The 23,593-nt window shown below is 46.8% G+C and overlaps 1 protein-coding gene across 2 annotated transcripts in view; it reads right to left on the bottom strand.

Annotated features, from left to right (window-relative positions):
• Positions 1-23,187, bottom strand: part of NT5E (5'-nucleotidase ecto) — a 52,085-nt gene extending 28,898 nt beyond the window's left edge. Inside the window, exons 1-2 of one of the 2 annotated variants that reach the window (XM_075923841.2) lie at positions 22,538-23,187; positions 2,955-3,177 (exon numbers count right to left, since the gene is read on the bottom strand). In XM_075923841.2, the coding sequence (XP_075779956.2) occupies positions 2,955-3,177; positions 22,538-22,894 (580 nt within the window). In that variant the 5' untranslated portion in view covers positions 22,895-23,187. The remainder of the gene's footprint in view (positions 1-2,954; positions 3,178-22,537) is intronic. The other variant, XM_075923840.2, reaches the window with a different exon arrangement.
• Positions 23,188-23,593: the final 406 nt, after the last annotated feature.

The following is a 23,593-nucleotide window of genomic DNA, read 5'->3' as shown; positions in this document are numbered from 1 at the left end:
CCGAAATGTGTTTTTATTTCAACAGAATAATTTTACTTGAACCTCTTTAATCTGGCGAAACTGGGTATGCTGCATTAAAAAATTTGCTGGGCTATGGAGGGTGCTACAGGGTATGGATGTGACAGGGTTGGTGGTGGGGTGTTTGCCTGTGCTCTGCTGCCAGGGGTACGTGGCTCTGCACTTCCCGCGGCTTCCAGGCACTACCCCCTACTGCTATGGTTGCAGATGGGAAAAGCCACAGTGGAAGTGCATTGCTGTGCTACTGTTCCCCAGCTGGTGGGGGAGGGGGAATGGCAGCATGCTGACCTGCTTCCACATCCACCTGCCAGGACCTGTACCCCAGGTGTTCCCAGATTAAGGACACCCGGGCTACAGAGGTTCAAGCTATAAACATGAACTGTATCTCTACTATATTTGCAGTACAAGTGTCACACTTCCCCCTCCCCCCAAGAAAAAGAATAAAACATAGCAGCTATGTCATGAGCTTGAGTCCTCTGACAAAGTTTTAAAATACTTTTCCCTTTTATTATTTTTAAAATAAATTCCCCATTAAACTCTCTAGCCAAAAATAACCAACTAGAAAATAAACCACACAAATGCCTTGTCCCCGTCCCTCACAATTCTCCTTCATTCCCAGGCATCTTGGGAGAATATAGGGGTGATACAACATGCCCTAGATCTGTAGAATTCTGCAAATCTACGGGTATCTGTGAATGTGGATGCGGATAGCTGCGGCTCATTTTTGAGGATATGGATACAAATTTTATATCTAGAACCCTGCAGATATCCACTTAATACCACATTTGCAAATGTGGATATAGATATGTGTGGATCATTTTTGCAGAAGCCAATTCCAATTTTGTATCTGCACAGGGATCTACAGATCTGGACTACTGAATAGCAAACGGGAATGTGAGAATTGGTCCAGAGTCCAATACTAAATGTTTCAATAATTAAATATTTACTACAACAGAGAAACATTGACAAAGCAGTATCACATGGTTTCACAAAATACGCTTGTGTTGTTGCTGAAGTATAACCCAGGATAAAAGCCAAAATCTCATAACTCATTGCTTGGTAGTTGGTCACCCATTTACAGGCAGTCCCCGGGTTACGTACAAGATAAGAACAAACCTATAGTCCCTAAGTTGAATTTGTATGTAAGTCGGAACTGGCTCCAGATTCAGCTGCTGCCACTGAAACTGACCAGGGGCTGACTACAGGAAGCCGGAGGCAGAGTTGCTCTGCCCCCAGCTTCCTGGAATCAGTCTGATCAGTTTCAACAGCTGCTGAATCCGGAGCCTGGGACAGAACAGCTGGGGCACTGCCCAGTAGGTTCCCACAGGACCAACCCGGCAGCACCCCAGCTGCTCTACCCGAGGCATCCCGCAACAAAAGCCTGGTCTGCTGGGGGGCAGGCGCACTAGCTGCGCCCCCTCCCCCCCCAGCAGACCAGGGAGACCCGAGCAAAGCCGCCCAGGCGGCGGGACCCCCGCCGCCTGGGCAGCTTTGCTCCTGTCCCCCTGGTCTGCTGGGGGGGTCCAGCAAAGCCGCTCGACATTAAAAAAAAAAAAAAAGTGAGATTTCATTAAACCCTGTGTAAAAACACATTTTCCTTAATTATACAGAATGTATATATGTTGACTTTCTTACCTTGCAATAAGGAACAAAATATAAAAAAAGTACTCAGTTTGGGTTTTTTTGGAGAAGTGCTTTGGGTGTTCTAAATGGAATGTTTATTTTCATATAACATGGACATTAAGCAGTTAAAAAAACCAGTCTGCTGGCTGTAGAGTTGAATAATACAAAAGATCTATAGCAGTGGTTCTCGAAGTGTGGTCCGTGGACCACTAGTCTTGCAGTTGGGCCGCACACACGGGGTTTGCCCCCCCCCCCCGAAGTGGGGAGCCTGCACTGGTGCTCCTGCCGGTGCGCCCTCTCATCCCCCCGTGAGGTTGGAGCGCCAGCTTCCCAATGCAAGTGGAGCGGGGAGAGCCTCATGGGCTGAATCCGGCTTGCAGGGGAAGGAATAGCAGCACGGGAAACTGCCCATCTGGAGGCTTTTCTCACTGCTCCCATTGGCCAGAATCACAGCCAATGTGAGCAGCAAGAGGCGGTGCCTGGGAGTAGCTGAGGCACAAAGCCAGATCCCCTTCTGGCCTAGACACTGCACCCACATCCCCCTCATGCACCACTCCTGCTGAAACCCCGCACTTCCAGCCCATTCCTCTATGGTTACCAGATATTTTCACAAAAAATACCAAACATGATGGCCGAAAAATTGGTTGAGGAAGAAAAAAACCCCACAACGGGTGACCAAACTTGTTGTGGGGGGGGGGGGAATCCCCCCCCCAACAAGTTTGGTCCCCCATTGAGGGTTTTTTTTTTTTCCCTCAACCAATTTTGAAAGAAAAAAAAAAATGCCACACCGGGGGGGGGGGGGGGGAGGGAGGAGGGGACACAGGGAGGGGGGAAAGACTTACTGTGCCTTTAAATCCCCATGCTCCCCACTCCACCAAATGTGGCTGGGGAAGAATGTCCCAAGAGGACTTCCATCCGAGAACAACAGATTTAAATGTCCCGTATTTTCTGGGTTTTTTTGTTGTTTTTTTTTTAAACCAGACAGAGGCCGCAAATACCAGACTGTCCAGTCCAATCCGGATACCTGGCAACCCTATCCTCTACCCACCCTCCTCTCAGACTCTGCTCTCCCACTCCCCTTGTGCTCTTTTTGTCTTCATAGATGGTTGTGAGACACTTCATGGAAAGGTCTGTGTTGAGGGAGAAAGGCTGCTGGCCAAAAAGTTTGAGAACCACTTATCTATAGGTTAACTTTTTAATTAAAACCCTTTATCAATATTCATTCATACTAGTAAACTAGACCTGGTTAAATCTTAGCACGTGACCGTTTCAATGTTTATGATTTATTTCTGTTATACTAAAGAAAAGCATACCTGGATTTGAAAGGAAAGATGTTTCCACAGTAGTATAACCAACAATTCCAATTTTTTCTGAACCAACATGTAGTATTTTATAAGGCTGAAAATATCCAGCAATCTTGGATGCTACTGATTTGCTTGCTTTAATGTTTGCACTCAGAATTGCAAAATTAACATTTTTAAGTAGTGGATCCACTAATCCATCCAGACCATTATCAAATTCATGGTTCCCCAAAGCCTATGAGAAACAAAAAGAAAAATTATTAGATACTACTTAAGCTGCTTCTAGGGTGCGTGTCTGTGGAGGTGCAAACAAAGAATTTTAAAACCTGCCCACCTCCTCAGCAGAGTCGTGCAGCAGCACTCGTCTTCCTCGCACTTGGAAGGTAAGTGATAGTAGTGGGCTTGGTGGGAGAGTGGGGGACTAGTTACTCGGCTGCCTGGTGGCGGCTCAGCTGCTCCCAGGTTGGGGCCATGTGGCAGCTCCAGCCCTGGCTCTGGCTCCAATCCTTCCCCAGGGCTGGAGCTGCAGTCAGGGCCACATGATAGCTTCCCAGCTGCTCCTGGCCAGGCTGCATGACAGGCAGCTGCTGGAGCTGGGGCCACAGTGTGACTGCTCCTGGAGCCAAGACAATGAAAAAGGCTGAGGAAATGCCAGCAAGATCCCTTAAGAGCCCTCATCATACATAGCTGAAAATCACTTGCAGCAAAGACCTGAACATCAACTCTAAAGCAGACCCTTTAGTGATATCTTGTACCATATCAAAATCAGAAACAAACGGCAGATTCATGAATAGGAGCCAAATTATCCCCCAAATACCCTTTAATTTTCAGTCGGGGGCTATAGCGGGAATATTCTAATATGTGTGCCTCCTATTGCTTAAAACATAGCATCTTCAGTAATGTATGTTGGAGTGAACGGTGGTAGTTCACAGAGAGAGCAAATCATCTTTTGTGACAAATATAAATTTGAGTTATATTAATGTAAGGGGACTGTTAGCCTCTTACTAAAACTCTGGAAGTTTTTGGTTTGCCAGCTCCCAGTATCAAAAGTGTCCATGAGAAATCAGGGCCCTGAGACTGACAGACCCCAGAGACAATGGAAAGCAGCCAACACTCCAGCTCGGCCTGATTGACAGATTGGACAGGCCAGTGAGGAAAGTAAGAGGCCAGGCCCCGTCCTCCCTGTGAGCTGGGATTTTTCTGGGTCTCTCTGAGCAAGAAGAGAGCTGGGAGACAGCTAAGAGGAGCAAGCTGTGTGGAGAGGCAGTCCTGCAGCAACAGAGACAGGCACACAGAGTCCAAGGGGTGCAGACCCTGTATTGAGCAGCAGACTGGCAGTGCTCAGAGAGCCAAAAGGGACAGAAAAGCAACGCAAGAAGCTGGAGACTGGCAAAGCAGCACAGCCTGCAGCTGGGTGTGGTGAGCAGCTGGGACAGCAAAGTGTGGGGAGAGGCTCTGGGCAGGGAGATATCACCTTACACTCTACAGACTGCTGTTTGTGATGGCCCCATGCTACAGAGCAGGACTGTGTGTTCTCATTTAACCTTTCTCATTTTTTCTTATTCTTTTCTATCTAATCAGTTGATGTTTAATAAATTGTATTTGCTTTGAACTTTATGGAATGATCACTGGGCCAAGAAAGCATGCAGTGTGACGAGATCACCCCGGAATGGGGACACTCTAGCCCCTGCTCCAAATGACTACAAGTTTGGGGATTAAGCCCCAGGAAACCTGGGCCCAGCCTTGTTGGGGTTTTGAGGATTCTGCTACTCAGGAGAGTGGAAGGGGAGCCCTCAGGATCAGGGAGGCTGTGGAGTAAAGGAAGTGGGAACGGAGACTCAGATCCTTTCATTGGTCCATTAAACCAGGGTGGTATAGAACTCAAGAAAGTTCCCCACAATAGCGGAACCATTCCCCCGCTTACATAAACATACAGTGACATTTTCCTATTATAAGTTGCACTAGGCACATTTCTGAAAACATTGCCATTTCTAAGCATACACAGTTGTGTTCCCCACTAGCCTGAAGTGCACTCTGAAAATCCAGCCTTCAGTATCTGTACAGGCAGTCCCCGGGTTACGTACAGGATAGGAACTGAAGGTTTGTTCTTAAGTTGAATTTGTATGTAAGTCAGAACTGGCGTCCAGATTCAGCTACTGCTGAAACTGACCAGCGGCTGACTACAGGAAGCCCAAGGCAGAGTTGCTCTGCCCTGGGCTTCCTGGAATCAGCCGCTGATTAGTTTCAACAGCGGCTGAATCTTGACGCCTGGGACAGAGCAGCTGGGGCACTGCCGGGTAGGTCCCCACAGCGCCGCACCTCAGCGCTGCGGGGACCAACCCGGCAGCACCCCAGAAGCTCTACCCCACGTGTCCCCAAGTCAGCCGCTGCTGAAACTGATCAGCAGCTGATTCCAGGAAGCCCGGGTCAGAGCAACTCGGCCTCGGGCTTCCTGTAGTCAGCCGCTGGTCAGTTTCAGCAGCGGCTGACTTGGGGACGCTTGGGACAGAGCAGCTGGGGTGCTGCCGGGTAGGTCCCCGCAGTGCCGCACCTCAGCGCTGCGGGGACCAACCCAGCAGCACCCCAGCTGCTCTACCCCAGGCGTCAGCGAGAAAAGCCTGGTCTGCTGGGGGGGGGCGCACTAGTTGCGCCCCCCCCCAGCAGACCAGGGAGACACGGGCGGCGGGACCGCCAAGACGTGCCGCAGTCCCGCTGTCCGTGTCCTCCGTGGCTTTGCTCCGTGTCTCCCTGGTCTGCTGGGGACCCTCCCCCCCCCCCAGCAGACCAGGGAGACGCGGAGCAGCTTCTCTCACCCCGGAGGACGCGGGCGGCGGGACCGCGGTGCGTCTGGGCGGTCCCGCCTCTCGCGTCCTCCGTGGCTTTGCTCCGCATCTCCCTAGTCTGCTGGGGATCCTCCCCCCCGCCCCCAGCAGACCAGGGAGACGCGGAGCAGCTTTTCTCACCCCGGAGGATGCGGGCGGCGGGACCGCGGTGCGTCTGGGCGGTCCCGCCTCCTGTGTCCTCCGGGGCGAGAAAAGCCCCGTTCGTAACTGCGGATCCGACATAAGTCGGATCCGCGTAAGTCGGGGACTGCCTGTATTATTAAATATATACACACTGCCCTTTTAAATACAGAATTTTGGAGGGAAATATTAGAATTTTAAAAATTGTAAAGACAAGATTATCAGTTGGTCTGTTACTATCAAAATTATTATTTAAGTAGAAGTAAATAAACAAAACCTTTGACAGTTTATCACAGCTGGTAGAAAATTTAGTCTGATTTACTGAAAGGCATATTCTCATGTAAACATACAGGACCGGAACTATTCCATAACATTAATTAGCGCTAGCTATATAATAATGATCCAGTGAATTTCTCAATTTTTCCTCGATGAGCAAAATTTCTATTTTAGCTTTTGCTTATCTACACAACTGATTTGATATAGGTTTGCAAATCATATTAAATTTTACAATATTTGTAAATAGGTTACTGATTTTTTTAAGCGATTCCTCTAGCTCTGCTTAGGACATTCAGATTAAAGAAGACTCCCCAGGTTCCACATCCCAGGCTCCAGCTCCAGCAGCTGCCATCACCCAGGGCTGGAGCTGTGGCCAGAGCCATGTAGTGGCTGCCCAGCTGCTCTGAAGGCGGGCCTTGTGGAGGGCACCTGTCCCATGTGCCAGAACTAGTTAATTCTCTCTCTCATTCATTCCCCAGAAAACGATTGTGTGATGTGAAATTTCTGATCTGGTTTTGGAGGGATTTGATTTTAAATGCACACACTGCTCGGAGTTTGTTTGAGAAGGCAGGCTGAAAAAGTGCACCTTGTATGAGTTGAAGAAGGTGGGGAGTTTCTGATGGTTTTTATTTCCCATGAGAGTTCTTTTCATGGTCTTGAATCAGCTCCCGCAAAAGCACTGTCCCCGGCACAGACAAGCCTTGACCTTACATTAGAAAATTCCATTTTATCCTAGAGCTGTAGGCCACCTTATGTATCCCATGCCGAGTGCTTTGAAGATAAGGACTGAGCCCTTGAAATTGATTCCCATATTGTAGAAGGAGGGGAAGTTAAGTGTGATATGCTCACAGTAGCCCATGTTCCTGATGAGATGCACTGTAATGCTTTTACTAGTTGGAGCTTCCTGAGGGCTGATGGCTTCAGACCCACTAACAGCAAATTAGTATTTGCTTCAAAGCCAGCGGGGGGTCTTTTGTGGTCACACAAGTGAGAGTATAGATGCACATATTGAAGCTCATTTCTATATTGTCCCAAAGATTTTGAACCTTGAACCAAATTTTGGAAAATTAGCTCAGAGTTCTTTTCAGGATGACTTCAGCATTGCCCAATTCATCTGTGGGATGAATCAAAGCCCACTGAGGTCTTTCTTCTGATGTCAGTTGTTTTTAGATAAAGCCCATGATGTAGGCCATGGTGTCCTCTTTCAACATGGCATGTAGTGAATAGAAAGCAGTCTGATGGTTAGAAAGACTGCATGGTGCTAACACTAAACTTATAGAGAACAGTTACTCCATATTTAAGGAGCTTGGATTTAGCCTCCGAGGCTGAGGCACTGAGACTAGGAACTAAATTTAAAAGGGGAACTTAGGCATTGCACCACTAAGTGCTGTAGTGCCTAATTTTCAGGTCACCTGGTGGAATTCACAACCCTGAGTTAGGTGTCCATCCTCCTTCGACAATACAGGGGAGTGTAGTTTAAACCCCACCCTCAAAGGGAGTTATGCATCCAAGTAAGATACCAAATGGCTACTGAAAATTTTGCAGTATTAATTTTCTTTATTTGATTTCATATTCAACATTTACAGTCATGCACCTTGTTAATTATCCCTTGTTTTCTATCTTCCATAGCATTTAAAAAAATGTACATATAAGATATTTGTTAACAAGTTGGGTGCCATGATGGCCCAAATCCAAACAAGCGCACATGACCTCAATATTGGTGCACAAGACATAGAATACTAGGACTGGAAGGTGTTAGAGAAAAGCAACTGCTCCCCCAGTAAAAAAGTTTGGCCAGGCCACTCTTGCTATAGTGGGCTGCAGTACTCCTTGAGAGAAACCGGCCCCACCTTCCTGCATACCCTTGCCTTTAGAAAAAGGGAAGGTGTGAAAAGGGGGAAATAACCTCAGACTCTCCCCCCCGTCACCTTGGCGTGAGAACTGTGGGGCTTACCTGGTCACATGAAACCTGCACAGTTTCGGCCCAACCCCTGGGACACAGACCCCTCACTTGGTGACCATTGGGCCATATATGGTAATATGCAAGCGCGGGAAAGCGATGTGCAGAGTTGGGGATCTATACCCATCGCACAGTTCGCTCTAGGAGGTCTTCGCAACACACGTACCACCGTGCGTGTGCCTTCTCGTATACTTCAAAGCGCTGCTGGCCTGATCAACCGACCAGCCACCTCCCCCGACTCTCGGGCGTAACCAAGGCCTTCGCAACCGAACCGATATCTGTGAAATGTTCCATGTGCTGTGTAAGTTGGTATGTATGATTTGATTTTTTCTTGTTGTATAAGCTTAGTGTTGTAGTTGTTTTTGGGTAGTACATAGAGTTTGTAGTTATCACTGTTATTTAATTAGTGTAGCTGGATATTTTAAGATTAGAGACTATTCCCCTTGCCGTTCCCATCCTTAGATCTCTGACACGTTTAACTAGAAATCATAGAATAAATATAATAAATACTGTAAATTCATTATTAACACGGTCTATTAAAAATCTTAGAATAAATACTATAAATTCACCACTGTCATAAATAAATATTTTTTCTTTGATCAAACTGTCCACCTGGTTCTGTCCTTCCCCCCTTGGGTATTCATCATCGGACCTGTGATTCTCGCGACAGAAGGGTCCTCGAGAGGTCATCGAGTCTAGTCCCCTGCCCTCATGGCAGGACCAAATACTGTCTAGAGAATCCCTAATAGACATTTATCTAACCTACTCTTGAATATCTCCACAGATGGAGATTCCACAACCTCCCTGAGCAATTTATTCCAGTGTTTGGCTATCCTGACAGTTAGGAACTTTTTCCTAATGTCCAACCTAAACTTCCCTTGCTGCAGTTTAAGGCCATTGCTTCTTGTTCTATCCTCAGAGGACAAGATGAACAAGTTTTTTCCCCTCCTCCTTATGACACCCTTTTAGATATCTGAAAACTGCTATCATGTCCCCTCTCAATCTTCTCTTTTCTAAACTAAAACAAACCCAATTCCTTCAGCCTTCCCTCATAGGTCATGTTCTCTAGACCTTTAATCATTCTCGGTGCTCTTCTCTGGACCCTCTCCAATTTCTCCACATCTTTCTTGAAATGCGGTGCCCAGAACTGATCACAATACTCCAATTGAGGTCTAACCAGTGCAGAGTAGAGCGGAAGAATGACTTCTCGTGTCTTGCTCACAACACACCTGTTAATGCATCCCAGAATCATATTTGCTTTCTTTGCAACAGCATCACATTGCTGACTCATATTCAACTTGTGGTTCACTATAACCCCTAGATCCCTTTCTGCCGTACTCCTCAGACAGTCGCTTCCCATTCTGTATGTATGAAACTGATTGTTCCTTCTTACGTGGAGCACTTTGCATTTGTCTTTATTAAACTTCATCCTATTTACCCCAGATCATTTCTCCAATTTGTCCAGGTCATTTTGAATTATGACCCTATCCTCCAGATTAGTCGCAACCCTTCCCAGCTTGGTATCATCTGCAAACTTAATAAGCGTACTTTCTATACCAATATCTAAATCGTTGATGAAGATATTGAACAGAGCCAGTCCCAAAACAGACCCCTGTGGAACCCCACTTGTTATGCCTTTCCAGCAGGATTATGAACCATTAAACTCATTCCGTTCATGAATGGAAAATCTTTACCGAGAACACTGGACACTACCCCCAAATAAGTCCTCTCTCAGATTACATAGGCATTTCTCATAGCACAACATTTTATTCTGGAAAACACATTCCCACCATTTTCCAAACAATATTCTATTTTTTGGCACTAGCAGTCATATTATATGCATGTTTAAATACTTTTTCATTTTGCCTCCCAATTTCCCTTACACTGTTTCAGCTCTGGTGATAGCTTCTGGTACCAAGCAGATGCAATGACCCTGAAGCTTATGCAGTGCTGTGTGTCAAGGCAGAATGTCAAATTTAAAATTAGTACAAAACATGACATGTGCTAATGTATATCTTGGGCTGGAATACAAGTGAACTAGTTTTGTTAACTGCTAATCTTGTTCATATATGGGGGTATGTCTACACTACAAAGGGGTTGAGGTGCCCCTGGCAGGAGGGGTTGAGGTGCCCCGTGTACGGCTTCATGAGCCAGGGCTGTAGGGGGTAGGCCGCATCCCCCACCAGGCAGACGGGCATGTCCACGTCCCCGACCCTGATATGGCAGTCGGGGAAGAAGGTCCCGGCCTGCAGCCTCTGGCACACAGAGGAGTTCCGGAACACCCTGGCGTCGTGTGCCTTGCCGGACCAGCCCACATTAATGTCTGTAAACTGGCCCTGGTGGTCACACACGGCCTGCAGGAGGACGGAGAAGTACCCCTTCCTGTTGATGTACTGGGAGGCCTGGTGTTCCGGGGCACGGATGGGGATGTGCGTCCCATCAATGCCCCCCCCCCGCAGTTGGGGAAGCCGAGGACGCTAAACCCCTGGATGACGGCGTCCGAGTCGGCGAGGCGGACCACCCTGCGGAGCAGCACCCGGTTGATAGCCTTGACCATCTGCAGAGGGACACAGCAAACCGCGAATCACTGGGGTGCCTGGGTGGCTGGGAGTGTTCGTTCCCTGGCACTGCCCCGTACCCCACTCCCGGAAGCAACCCCCACGGGCGGCATGTAGTACGGCCGGGACAGACAGAACCCTCTGGTGCGGGGCACTTTCACCTCCTCCCCCCATGTTTTCCCTAGGGCAGCCCATCCCCTCCTTGCAGCCCCTCTTCCCCTCCAGCCCAGTGGCTGGTGGGCGCCGTACCTCATGAGCACTGCTCCGACGGTGGATCTCCCCATGCCGAATTGGTTCCTGACGGATCGGTAGCTGTCCAGCATGGAAAGCTTCCACAGGGCGATGGCCACTCGCTTCTGGAGGGGGATGGCGGGCCTCATGTGAGTGTCCCGTCGCTGCAGAGCGGGGCCGAGCCACTCGCCGAGCTCCAGGAAAGTGTCCCTCTTCATCCTGAAGTTCTGGGTCCACTGTCTGTCTCCCCAGCGCTCCAGGACAATGCGGTCCCACCAGTCGCTGCTGGTGTCCAGATGCCAGATGCGGCGGGGCACGTCGGTGTCCGGGCGCTGCTGCCGCTCCTCCACGACCCCTGGGGAGGCCGGGGGAGAGGCAGGGGGCTGATGTGCACCAGGTGGTGCAAGGCAGCCTCCACCCATTGCTGGCTGGCTTTCAGCAGCAAGTCCAAAAATGGAGCAGCATGCCCAGGGTGAGCTCTGGCTCCATGTTGCCAACTGCAGCAGCGTCCCCAATGGGAAGCACCGACATAGGCAGGCGCAGAGAAAAACGCTTTGCTGTCCCTCAGCGAGGTAGGCAAGCAAGCGGAAAAGCTGAGAACCAGTTGTCCAGGGGGGTCCCTTTAAGCACGAGCCTCAGATAGCCTCAGACAGAAGCCACACAAAGTAACTACTGACCTGATGGCCTGCCGGAACCGGTTTCAGCTGCCCTTAAATGCGACCCAGCGTGCAATCAGTGTGGACGCGCTAGTTCGAATTAGCAAAACGCTAATTCGAACTAGTTTTTAAGTCTAGATGCGCTAATTCAAATTAGTGCTGTAGTGTAGACATACCCTAAGAGACTAGCAGTTAACTCAATCAGGCTGACATTTTCAGTAAACAGACTACAATGGTTGTTTAAAAATTTACCAAAATGTGATTATCAATGTGTTATTTGTTTTCCAACATATGATAGCCCCAATAACATCTAACAACATGCATTATTGTATTTGATAGATATGGCCATTTCCTGCAATATCCTTAACAAACCTTATCAAAAGAAACTTAAGATCTGGCTAGAGGGAAGGAGGAATGTCTCATGTCTTCACAGGAAATGTTATGTGCTTCAAAGAACAAATGTCCCAGACAAAAAATAAACTTCTAAAGCAGCGGTCACCAACTAGTAGCTTGGGATCTACGGGTAGATCTTGGAGCCTCTAACAGGTGATCCTGACTGGTTTGGCCAAGAGGCTATCAAGTGCCAACACTTCAGCTGCCTCTCCCTCCACTGCTGCTCATGGGAACCTCCTGCGTGCTGTGCAGGGCACGGGAGGAAGAGGGGCACTGACATCAAGATGCCCCCCTCTGCTCTGGGGAGCTAGGATACAGGATAAGAGAGGGGGCACAACAGGGTTTGGGTGGAGGGAACTGGCAGGCTGCTTTTGGCAGGGGTGAGCCTGCCTTAGTCCCACTGCATCAACACCCAGGAGCCATCTGAGGTAAACAGTGCCCAGTCAGAGCCCATATTCCAAACTCCTACCCTGTCACAAACCCCCTCCTGCACCTCAAGCCCTGCCCTAGCTCTGAGCACCTCAGCATCCAAATGCCATCCCAGGGCCTGCACCTAAAACCCCCTCTCGTACTCCAACAGCCTGCCCCAAACTCAACTCAGAGCCCCTCTCACACTCCAAATCCCTTAATCCAAGGCCAGATCCTGCACTCCAATCCAACACCTCTGCCTGGTGAAAGTGAGTGAAGTTGGGGGGAAGTGGGAGGGAGGGAGGATGGAGTGAGGAGGGGCTAGGGCCTCGGAAAAGGGGCACAAAGGAGGCAGGGCAAGGGTGTTTGGGTTTGAGGTAGATCTTGGATTACACTTAAATTCAAAAGTGATGTCATGCTTAAAAAGGCTGGCAACCACTGTTCTAAAGTTAAGTGCGGTTCTCAGGAAACAAGTAAGAGGAGGGGATCTGTAAACATTCCTTCCCACTTTGTGGAAGAACTCAGCCTTTTGAAACGTCCCCCAAGGACTTTTGTCTGCTGCTATGTCTATTACATGAGGACTAGATTGGAAGCCCATAAAGGAATGACTCACATATTCATGTTGGTTCTTGTTCTGAATGTAAAATGAAAACAAAAACTACTTGGTGAGGTTTAGAGACTGATGAACTGCCAGAGCCCTTGTTGGAGCCAGGGTTATCTCTGGTAAACTTATCTACTGTTATTTAAATATGTTTTATCTGTAATGCTTTCAACATAAGAATAAATGTGCTTACTTAAAAAGGGCTGTGTGTTAACTTTCAGATATGGCTTGTTATGCCTCTGAGGAGAAAGCAAGCATGTCTGCTGAGGCAGTTTGACTTTCTGGGAAACTCACAGCATAGGCAGGCAGGGAACCATGCAATGCAGAAAAACCCTTAGACAGAAGGCAGATACACACAGGCAGATACAACACCCAAGTGAAGGGATAGCTGGGAGTCTACAGCCTAAGAGTGTGTGCCCTTGCAGGATTATCGAGGGGGATTGCAGATGCAGTTGATCTGAACTGTGACAGGATCCAGCAGCGTATTTGCATGTTATCACTTATTTGTATTATATCACCTGTTCTTATAAGAATTAAAAGATACTCCCAAACTCTCACCATCTGTGAAACAGAAAACTGCACAAAAAATAAGCTGATACCATGGCCCAACTGAAATCAATGGCAGAACTCACACTGAGGGTGAAATCATGGCCTTGTTGAAGTCAGTGTTAATCTAGGAAGTGGCTACCAATGCTGAACGAATACTATCTGCATCTCCTCTACCTATCTGAGGAGTCCTACTGTATCCTGGGGAATGTGGTGCCAGGATACTACAAATTTAGGGCAAACTTTTATTTCTGAGACAAATCAATCAGTTGTATGCAAAAAGGAATGAAACTCACTTCACATACTCATTGCATCCTCATGCTTTGCAAAAAGAAAACAAGGAACATACCTATTCTGGTACTCTCCAGTATAGATAACACAATTTTTTTGTTTAAGTCAAGTTATCAAGTTTTTAATACAGGCAGTCCCCGGGTTACGTACAAGATAGGGACTGTAGGTTTGTTCTTAAGTTGAATCTGTATGTAAGTCGGAACTGGTACATATTGTAGGGGAAACTCTAGCCAAACATTTCTCCAGAGCTCAGTTTTATTCTCCCACACCTCACTTCCCTCAGTCCTTTATTCTCAAGCTGAGGTGTCTGCTGAGGAAAGCCGCTCTGCGTCTCCCTGGTCTGCTGGGGGGGGGGGGGGCGCGCTAGCTTCACATCTCCCTGGTCTGCTGGGGGGAAGCAGCTAGTGCGGGGTTGCCACACCCCGTTTGTAAGTAGGGATCCGATGTAAGTCGGATCAATGTAACCTGGGGACTGCCTGTATACAAATTAAATACACTTTTTTGTAAATAAACTCATTTAAAGGGAAAATTCTGATTGTTACATTCCAGGGCAATTGAACTTGCACTCCCCCTCCATGGTCCCTCAAGTGCTACATTGTCCTGCATTTTGCTTCAACTGGTCCCTCAAGGGCATTCACTCTAGATGCCCAGCTCCTCAACCATTGCTTCTCTTGGACAGAAACTTGTTTCTTCCTCCTGATGAGGAATTTTTCCAGGCTGCACAGCTGCCTACCTAAACTGTGATACTCCCAGCAAGCCAAACTATCCGAAGTGGCCAGCATCTGTGCTTTGCTTCCTTGCACAGCCTTAATTGCCAGCACTTACAACACGACTCTTTCAAAACAAAAACAAAACAAACAAAAAAACCACACAAGGTGAAAGAATTGCAGCGAAAACGAAAACAACAAAAGAACCTCACACATTCTAAAAAGCTTACCAGAGATCTCTCTAATTTTTGGTAAGGTATCAGTCCTTCAAAACCCGACAGCTGTGGTTTTCCCCCATAGTTACAAGATCATAGTGGTCTCAGATTCAGAAACAAAGCAAACATGAATAGTTCAGTCTTCCCTTGATACAGCTTGGGCCTTTAATCTGAATAGGTGATCACCTATAAAGGCTTCTGCTCAGGATGCAGCTTCCAACCGTTGGGTTTTTGCAAAACCACAGGCAGGAAACTTGCATTTACCTCTCCGAGTACTTCCCATGAAATCCATTTCACACATATTGTCCAAAAAGTCCACTCTTTTCTGGCACATTGTTCAATATAATTCTTTAGTCATCCAGACCTTACAATGCTAGGACATTATAGAAAATTGCCATATCTGTCACAACTTATGCTAAGGCCTAATCATCCTGTAACCTATTAAAATAAGTTACATTAAACTCAAAATAAGAAGCACAACATGTTTACTGCTCAAGTTTCAGAGAAAGTCAAATTTTTGAACTGTTGGAAGCTATAAGCTAAGCACCTGGAATCAGAATGTGTTGAACTGCCAACCCAACATCTGACTGCAATAGCCTCTTTGGCACACGCGGACAAGTGTGTTCTTCATTGCAGTTGATTCAGTTCAATCACTAGTTCATTCAAAGTCAAGAAACTGACTAGGAGTTCAAAAATGCAGGAAAGCTTGTTTTCTTCTTCTAATCCAACAATAAAAACGAGGTGTGTAAGAATGAGAATGGCAAGTTCCACCATCTTAAAAAACATGGTAACAAGAAACACTAAAGAGAGTAATTGTTTTATTGAATATACAAGTTAATTTTGAACACAGAACATGTTTTAATTTTTTTACCATGTATCCAGAACATTTAAGATAGATATATTTATTTTTCCACACCCTCAGGAGGCTGCCATATTGGCTCCTCCCCAGAAACATTTCCTGACCACTGACTCAGTCTGCTACCCTTACTCAGAAATGGGATGCAGCCTTAGGCCCCTGGAACAGTACTGACACCCCCACACATACAAAGATACCGAGTTAAACAAACCTCTCTCCCAGAACTCCACTCAGAAGGCATAAAGCTTCTGTTTAACATTCTCAGGGGCACACTGCAGTATCAAAGCAGTCAGCACACACTCTTTCTATAGTCTAACATCTCTTTATTCTTTTATACTCTCAGTTTAAGCACAGGACAGGACACATGTTAAAAGCATTTCCGGAAAATCATGCCAATCTAGATGCAGCCTAGGGGTTTTCTGACAGATAACTTAGCAACTAGCTGACAGGAGCACTGTATCTAATTCCTACATAAAAGAAAGAAAAAATTTAAATATTAGACCCATTTAGCTCTAATATTAAACATTCTGATATCATGTGGTTAAGTTACTTAAGGAACACTGGTTAGCCTTAAAATGTTAATGTCCAGTATATTCCTACTTTGTTACTAACTTGATGGAGAGACCCCGACCCCATCAGGGCTCCTTGGCTCTCTCTCAGGTCTTGAACTGGAGTGGGGTCTAGTGGGTTTCGGCAGAAGGCAGATACCTTTGGGCTCTATATAAGAGCAGAATGGCCATACTAGGCCAGACCAATGGTCCATCTAGCCCAGTATCCTGTCTTCAAAAAGTTGCTAACAACAGATGCTTCAGAAGGCGTCAACAGAAGAGGCATTCATCAAATGATCCATCCCCTGTTGCCCATTCCCAGCTTTTGACAAATGGAAGATAGGGACATTATTCCTGCCCACTTGGGCTAGTAGCCATTAATGGACTTATCCTCCTTGAACTTATTTTGTTCTTATTGGAACTCTGTTACAGTTTGGGCCTTTCCACCATCTCCTGGCAAAGAGTTTCCAACAGGTAGACCATGAAAAAATAATTTGTTTTAAATCAGCTGCCTATAAATTTAATTTAATTCTTGCGTTATATTAGTGGAGTAAATAACATTTCCTCATTTTCCATATTATTCGTGATTTTCTAGACCTCTGACATATCTCTTGATCCTTCAGTCCTTTCTTTTCAAAGTGTAATTGAGCAGATGTTTTCATGTAACTATCCACAATGATTCCAAGATCTCTTTCTTGAGTGGTAACAGCTATTTTGGATCTCATTTTTGTAAATATAGTGGGATTATATTTTTCCCACGTACATTACTTTGCATTTCTCAACACCGAATTCTATCTGTCAATGTGTTACCCAATAACCCGGTTTTGTGAGATCCATTTGTAACTTTTTGCAGTCAGCTTTGGACTTAACTATTTTGAGTAATTTTGTAGTATCTGCAAATTTTGCCACCTCATTATTTACCCTTTTTTCAAGAACATTTAAAAGTTTAACAGTACTGGTCAGCACAACACTCATTGCTACTCTTCTCTCCTGCGCCTTCCCCTCGCCCCCCCCCCCACCTTTTAAATACCTGGCAATCTTTTCATAATGCTCTAATGATCCTTCAATTACTTGAATAACCAGTCTTGTTATTCTTAATCACCTGCTTCTCTCTTTTTATAACAAACTCCCTGCCCCAAAGGCAAAGCTGCAACAGCTCAAACTCTGTTACAGTTAAGAGTTGCCTTTGGAGCTAGGGTATGCAGCTTTAAGCAGACCTCACGTATGAAATCCAGGGGTTCAAACTTTCAAGGGGAGGCTAGGCTATTCCCATAAATTGCACCCATGTCTTACTGAGTATAAGTGTGCCTCTGTCAGTTTGCAAGCATAGACATAGGCTAAAATTTCTCTTTGTACACCAGAGGTGTGAAAATCCATTTAAAAATGTAAACACGAAACCACTAAAAATTCACAACTGTTCCACACGCTGCAGGCTCTGCAGCATAAAGTTTTAAAAATGTTATACAGCAAAGCCCACAGCAAAGCCACCTCCATGGGAGCAGGGCCACCAAGGGCTGCAACCCCTAATGGCTTACCAGTTAATCCCTATTGTACACATATCATAATATTCAAATTAGAATGTGAAATATGTGAATACGGTCTTTAAAATGAGTTTTTAATGACAACACTTTTCAGATTGGTGGTTTTCCACTTTTTATTCTTGTTATCACAAATACAAATGCAAAATATAGACAGACATGCATGCACATATTCCCAGAAAATTTACCCTTCTCCGTCTTTATAAAATGGTGTCCAAATGCTGAAGGGAACACCAGCTTCATGAATCTCAGAAAGCAAGCAGCAATGCCACAGTCTCCTTCAAACTTACTTTGAGTCACAACAAGGACAGTCAGTAATTTGCACAGTGTGCAGCAATTTTATTTTTCTTCCTCTCCAATGCGGAGCTTGCAATCTGAACCCAAGAAAACTAGCAAAGTCCCAGGAACTCAATCCTTACAGTAGACCCTTCCGGTACTTGCATTACTCTACTCTAAAACTTCAGAGAAGTAGCCAAGTTAGTCTGTAACTAGCAAAACTCGAACAACAAATAGCAGCACCCTAAAGACTAACAAAACACGTAGATGGTATCATAAGCTTTTGTGGGTACAATCCACTTCTTCAGATGACAAGATGAAGTGGGTTGTACCCACGAAAGTTCACAATACCATATATATGTTTTGTTAGTCTTTAAGGTGCGGCTAGACTATTCCTGGTCTTAAATTTGTTGGGGAAAAGGGAGCTACAACTTTACAGCAACCCCTGGGATGTGACAACAGTTCTCCTGCTCCAACTACTCGTCATTTATCCACAGTTGAATAGCCACAACAGGAGAGACCGAGGGAGCCCCATATCAGAATATCTGAGTGATTAGTGCATACTCCTGAGAAGTGAAGTAGGAGACCCCCCATTTAAATCCTTTTTTCTCCAGCAAGCAGAGTAGGAAATCAAACCAGAGTCTTCCACATCTGAGGTAAGTTGGCTAAAAGTAATAAAATGGGTGTCACCTAGAGATATAAAAGGTTAACTGGTTACCTGAGCATTAAGTTTATCAGCCTGGTTAACTGGAATGGCCAGGGCTGGACCTCAGCTGCAGCGACCCCTGCTTGTATCCATCACAGCTTGCAGGCAGGATCCCTACCTCACAGAGAAAGCAGGACTACAGCCCTGGTAGGACCACAGCTCATCTGCACCAGCCCTCCAATGGATAAACAATATAATTTTAATCATTTAACTGGTTAACTTTTAATGGTTTTGTACCAGCTCAATAAAATCCTTAATGTCACCACTGCCTCTGGCAGCAGCCAGATTTTGAATGGGACTCATTCCAGTAGGTGGGCTCTGAGTATGGCTATGGATCAGGTCTCACACTCGAGTCAGAAAGACTGTTGTCCCCCGATTTGTGAATTGCTCTGAGACTTATGCAGGAGAAAAGCAGTGCACATGCCCGTAGGCAGAACCTTAAGTGCTGAAGGAACATTTATGCTTAAAACTTTGGTTAGACTATGAATCTGTCCCACTTCTTTTATTGTTAGGAACAGCATCTGAATGGGTTCTCCCCTGGCAGCTATCTGCAGGAGTGGAAGAGAAGCTTCAGAAGTAAACTAGTCACATAAACACAACTACCCTGCCAAGATCCCTCGCATTTAGAGCTATGTTGCTCAACATGATCAACTTTTGCCTGTGTAATGGATAGGAGTGCTGACCAGCACCCGGTGATTAAAGAGTTAAACTTAGGTGGCTGGCAAGGGACCAGGAGAACCAATTGAGACAGAGTGCTGAAATCTGATTTGGATATAGATATCTTACCTGCTTTTTTTGTGTGGGAGACTTAAATCAGAAGTTGAGAGAGATTGCACAGAATGATTTAACCCCAGACAGGACTACCATACCGCCAAGGAATTCAGGGCATGGAAGAGGACTGAACCAAAAGAAGATCATGAGTAAGTAAAGGGAAAAAGCAAATCTAGTCACTATCAGGGTATTTTCTTTATTTTGTGGTTTGGTTTGAACTGTTCTATGTGAATCTAAGCCTCCCCTCCCATTTACCATCTAAAAATTGTTCCCAGAGATTTTCTCTGTTTTAATTTGTTTTCCTTAGTTGCTCTGTAACATCTAAAAACCAAGTATGCTTTAGCAAGTATATATTTTGTTTTGTAATAAAAGTTACTTTAAGGTGATGATTTGATTCTTGTGTCCTGGAAAGTACAGGAGGTCTGTGTCTGCATGCCTCAAACTAAGAGGTCATCTACCAGAGGCTGCAGCTTGTTTTTCTCTCTTTTGTCAAGCTCTTTTGGGGCAGAAGAGCTTGGGGGATCCATGAGGGAGAATTCAAGTGTTCATCCTTAACTTTAGGGATAAAAATCACTTGATGGTGGCAAGTTAGTGAATCTGTGACTCTGGGGGAGTTTTTATAACCAGAGCCTGTAGAGGAAAGGTATGTTAAAAGTTTTTGCGGGCCCCAACCTTCTGTCCTCAAAGCGCCAGAGTGGGGAACAGCCCTGACAAGCTGGTGTTGGGTTACAAATCATGTTAGTACTAAATGCAGGGATAGTGAATGACAATGTTATCTTCATGATGTGAATAAAGGGGAACAGAACTGTGCATAACTGTCCCAAATGAGCTCACCCTCAACTGAAAGGTCCTTAAATGGTCTCACATTCCAGACTCCTGTGAAAATAACAGGTGTCCCAGACTGTTTAACCTTGTCTGGTTTAACCTGCTCCTCCCCACTGTTCAAAGATAGAGCTAAATAGGTTTCATTAGGAGCCTTTTGTTACTGTGAAGTGTTTGAATGAAAACTGAAGTCAGTCGTGGTTGGACAGCAGACTGACCTATACAAGAGGCAGGAAGAAGCAGAAGATGATCAAGATTGGCCAGCAGAGTGGGACAAGCGGATAGCGGTGTGCTGGCTAGCACAGAGGGACAAGTGATTGGTGGTGTGGCCATCCAGCACAAGTGCGCAGATGGCATAGCAAACAATGTGCCTTCTTCCCTAGATGGGAGGTGAATTCACATCTCTGAACCCTGGGTCTACACTGACCAACAACCACCACTGAGAGTGGGACATGGTAAAAAAGCACAGTGGAGCACAAAAAAAGGAACTTTTGATTGTAGCACTCAAGAACAGGAGACAGAAGGCTCACCACACAGTATGCGGGGCAGTGTGTCCTGCTATCAGCTTTATGAGTATGAATCTTGCTTGTGGCATTTTGACTAATTAATATCAGGTGACGTCCTTCCTTTCATTAAAAAAATTCTTTTCTACAGCTATCAAATGGGTAGCCTTATTAGTCTGAATCTGCAAAAGCGACGAAAAGTCCTGTGGCACCTTACAGACTAACAGATTTATTGGCATATAAATTTATTGGCTGCACCTGACAAAGTGGGTCTTTGCCCACCAAAGCTTATGCACCAATAAATCTGTTAGTCTGTAAGGTGCCATAGGATTTTTCGTCACTTTTTCTACAGCTAGACTCTGTGCTTGCAAGTGGGGAAATACTGCTTCTCATGTCTTCTGTGGTTCTTTTTTGTGCAAGAGGTTTTTGTGCAAAGAGAAGTAGTGTAGTCACTCCCGTTTTGCGCAAGATCCTTATACCTGTCCTAGAGTTTCCTCCATATGGGGTTTCCTTCACAAACAAATCTAAGCAACTAAATGCAGAAATTTATGCTACAGATGTAACTTTATAGTAGTTTAAATTCTCTAAATAATAAACTGGGATTGGAGCCTTTAATTAGGATTCATGTGTCACGTTAGATAAATTTATACAAAAAGTCTCAGAAGAGGCTAATGCCTTGCACCAAGACTATTCTATGGCCCATAAAAGCCACTACTGTACTATGCAGATCAATGTAATTTCGAAATCAGTCCTACATTTTGGAGACAAAGCACTGTTCAATTTCCAAATGGTTTTGTATGCATTCCAGGATTTTCCTGGAAGATCCATGAAACTGGTTTTGACATCAAGAGACAATTAATAAAATATATCTGTTCTCAGGAAGGCAGTTCATTAGTTCACAAGCACAAGTGAGGTAAACCTAGCCTCTGGATATGTTGGAGCAACCCAACAGAGAAACCACCCCCAATTATGTCTCCAATGGTGATCTCAACAGACAATGTGTCTGAAAAAGAGCTTAATGCATCTCAAAAGCTGGTCTCTCACTAATAGAAGTTGGTCCAACAGTAGAAATCCAGAGTTATGAATTGACTGGTCAATCACACATCTCATTTTGAAGCAGAAATATGCAGTCAGGCAGCAGCAAATACAAAAAGAAAAAGCAAACACAGCACAGTGCTGTGTTCAACATAAACTACTTACAGGGAAGTTTAAAAAACGTTGACAAGGTTAGAAAACTATTTCTGTGCCCGTTTCATTTACATTAAAACGCTTTAAAGCAGCATTTTTCTTCTGCAAGGTAAAGTTTCCACATTATACTAAGTCAGTGCTCATTCTGTAAACTTCTGAAAGAACCACAGCGACTTGCTCAGAGTTAGGAACAAGTCAGAGTCATGATGAACCACTTCCGTTCCCCTGCTGCTCCGAAGTGAGGTTCTGCTGTACAGTATCGCTGGACTGTCCCCTCCCGCATCCCGCCTGGCCTTTGGAGCCGGTTCACACCATTCTTCACTGCTTCAACAGACCAACCCGCGGAGCTCCGGTGAGCTCTGAGCCTGCCTCTCTGGGGGTTTCATTGTGTGTGTGTGTGTGGGGGGGGTTTACTATCTGAGCACCCCCACCTGCCCTCATCAGCCTGCACACCTACACCACCACGCCGCGCCCTTCACGTGCGCCACTTCTCACCCGCTGCCCCAGAGCGCCAACCTGCCCCGGAGCCGCCGCCGCCCGTGGCCCCCCCAGGAGAGAGGCAGCTGCGCCTAAGCCCCTTACCATGGCGTCGTAGCCCAGGAGGGTCATGAAGCGAACCACTTCCCGCCCCTTGAAGTAGCTGAACCACACGGTGCCCTGGTACTGGTCGCCGGCGTCCAGGAGCAGCACGTTGGGGTGGGTGGCTCGGATCTCCTCGACCTTGGTGTATCTCCGCGCCACGCCGCCGTAGCAATCCAGGGGGCTGCCGCTGCTGCTGCCACGGCACTTGCCGGAGTCGCGGCTGGTCTGCTCTATCCGCCCGTGGACGTCGTTGGTGTGCAGGAGCGTGAGCTGGAAGGCGGCCCGGGCGGCGTGCGCCAGGCACAGCAGCGCGGCGAGCTCCAGCCAGGGGCCGGGCGCCCCGCGTAGCCTCCCCATGCCTGCCCCGCGCCTGCAGGTTAGAGCAGTGCCCCGCCAGCGCAGCCGCAGCAGGGACGTCCCATGACAGGAGGCGGGAAAGTTTGGCGGCTCCCCCACGTGTGTCTGCTCTACGCGTTTCGCTCCTGCGCTCAGGGCGGGAGTGGGGCAGCTACAAGGGGGAGCCTCCCTCCCGGCCCGAGATCGAGTGACACGCAGCGCGCCTTCCCCCGCCTGCTCCCTCCGAGAGGCCGGGCTGTTGGGAAACCACAGCACACTGGGCCGAGCGGCTGAATCTAGTCCTGTAAACAGGACGTGATTCACTCTGCGAGCCGCCATGGAGAGCACTGGCGCGTTTGCGAGCGCTGGCTTAGCCGCGTGCACCTCCACACCCCAGCCCACACGTTGCCGCTCCTCTCACCGCAAACGTGTTTCGCTTGCTTCAGTTCCTCCTGCAGCCCCAGCTCCGGTGGAGATGGGCTGCTCAGCGATCCCCGTAGCGGAAAAATTCGTCCGGCACCACAGTTCTCACGAGAAGCCTCGGATCTTCAGTGTTGAGGCACAGTCTGCAAGATCTGCTTTTAAAGTATTTCTCCTCCCCCATTGGCCTTGGGATCCCCTGGCTATCAACTTGGGCACGCAGCCCCAGGGTGAGGGTTGCTCCAGATGTGAGCCCTCCTGGGCTTGGAGGTTAAGGGGGGAGGTCTCAGCACTGGGCTG

This window comes from Pelodiscus sinensis, chromosome 3, assembly GCF_052426305.1.
Source record: "Pelodiscus sinensis isolate ZL-2025 chromosome 3, ASM5242630v1, whole genome shotgun sequence".
In the NCBI taxonomy this organism is placed as follows: Eukaryota; Metazoa; Chordata; order Testudines; family Trionychidae; genus Pelodiscus; species Pelodiscus sinensis.
The sequence above is the reverse complement of the archived record's forward strand: the minus strand, read 5'-3'. Positions and strand labels throughout refer to the sequence as shown.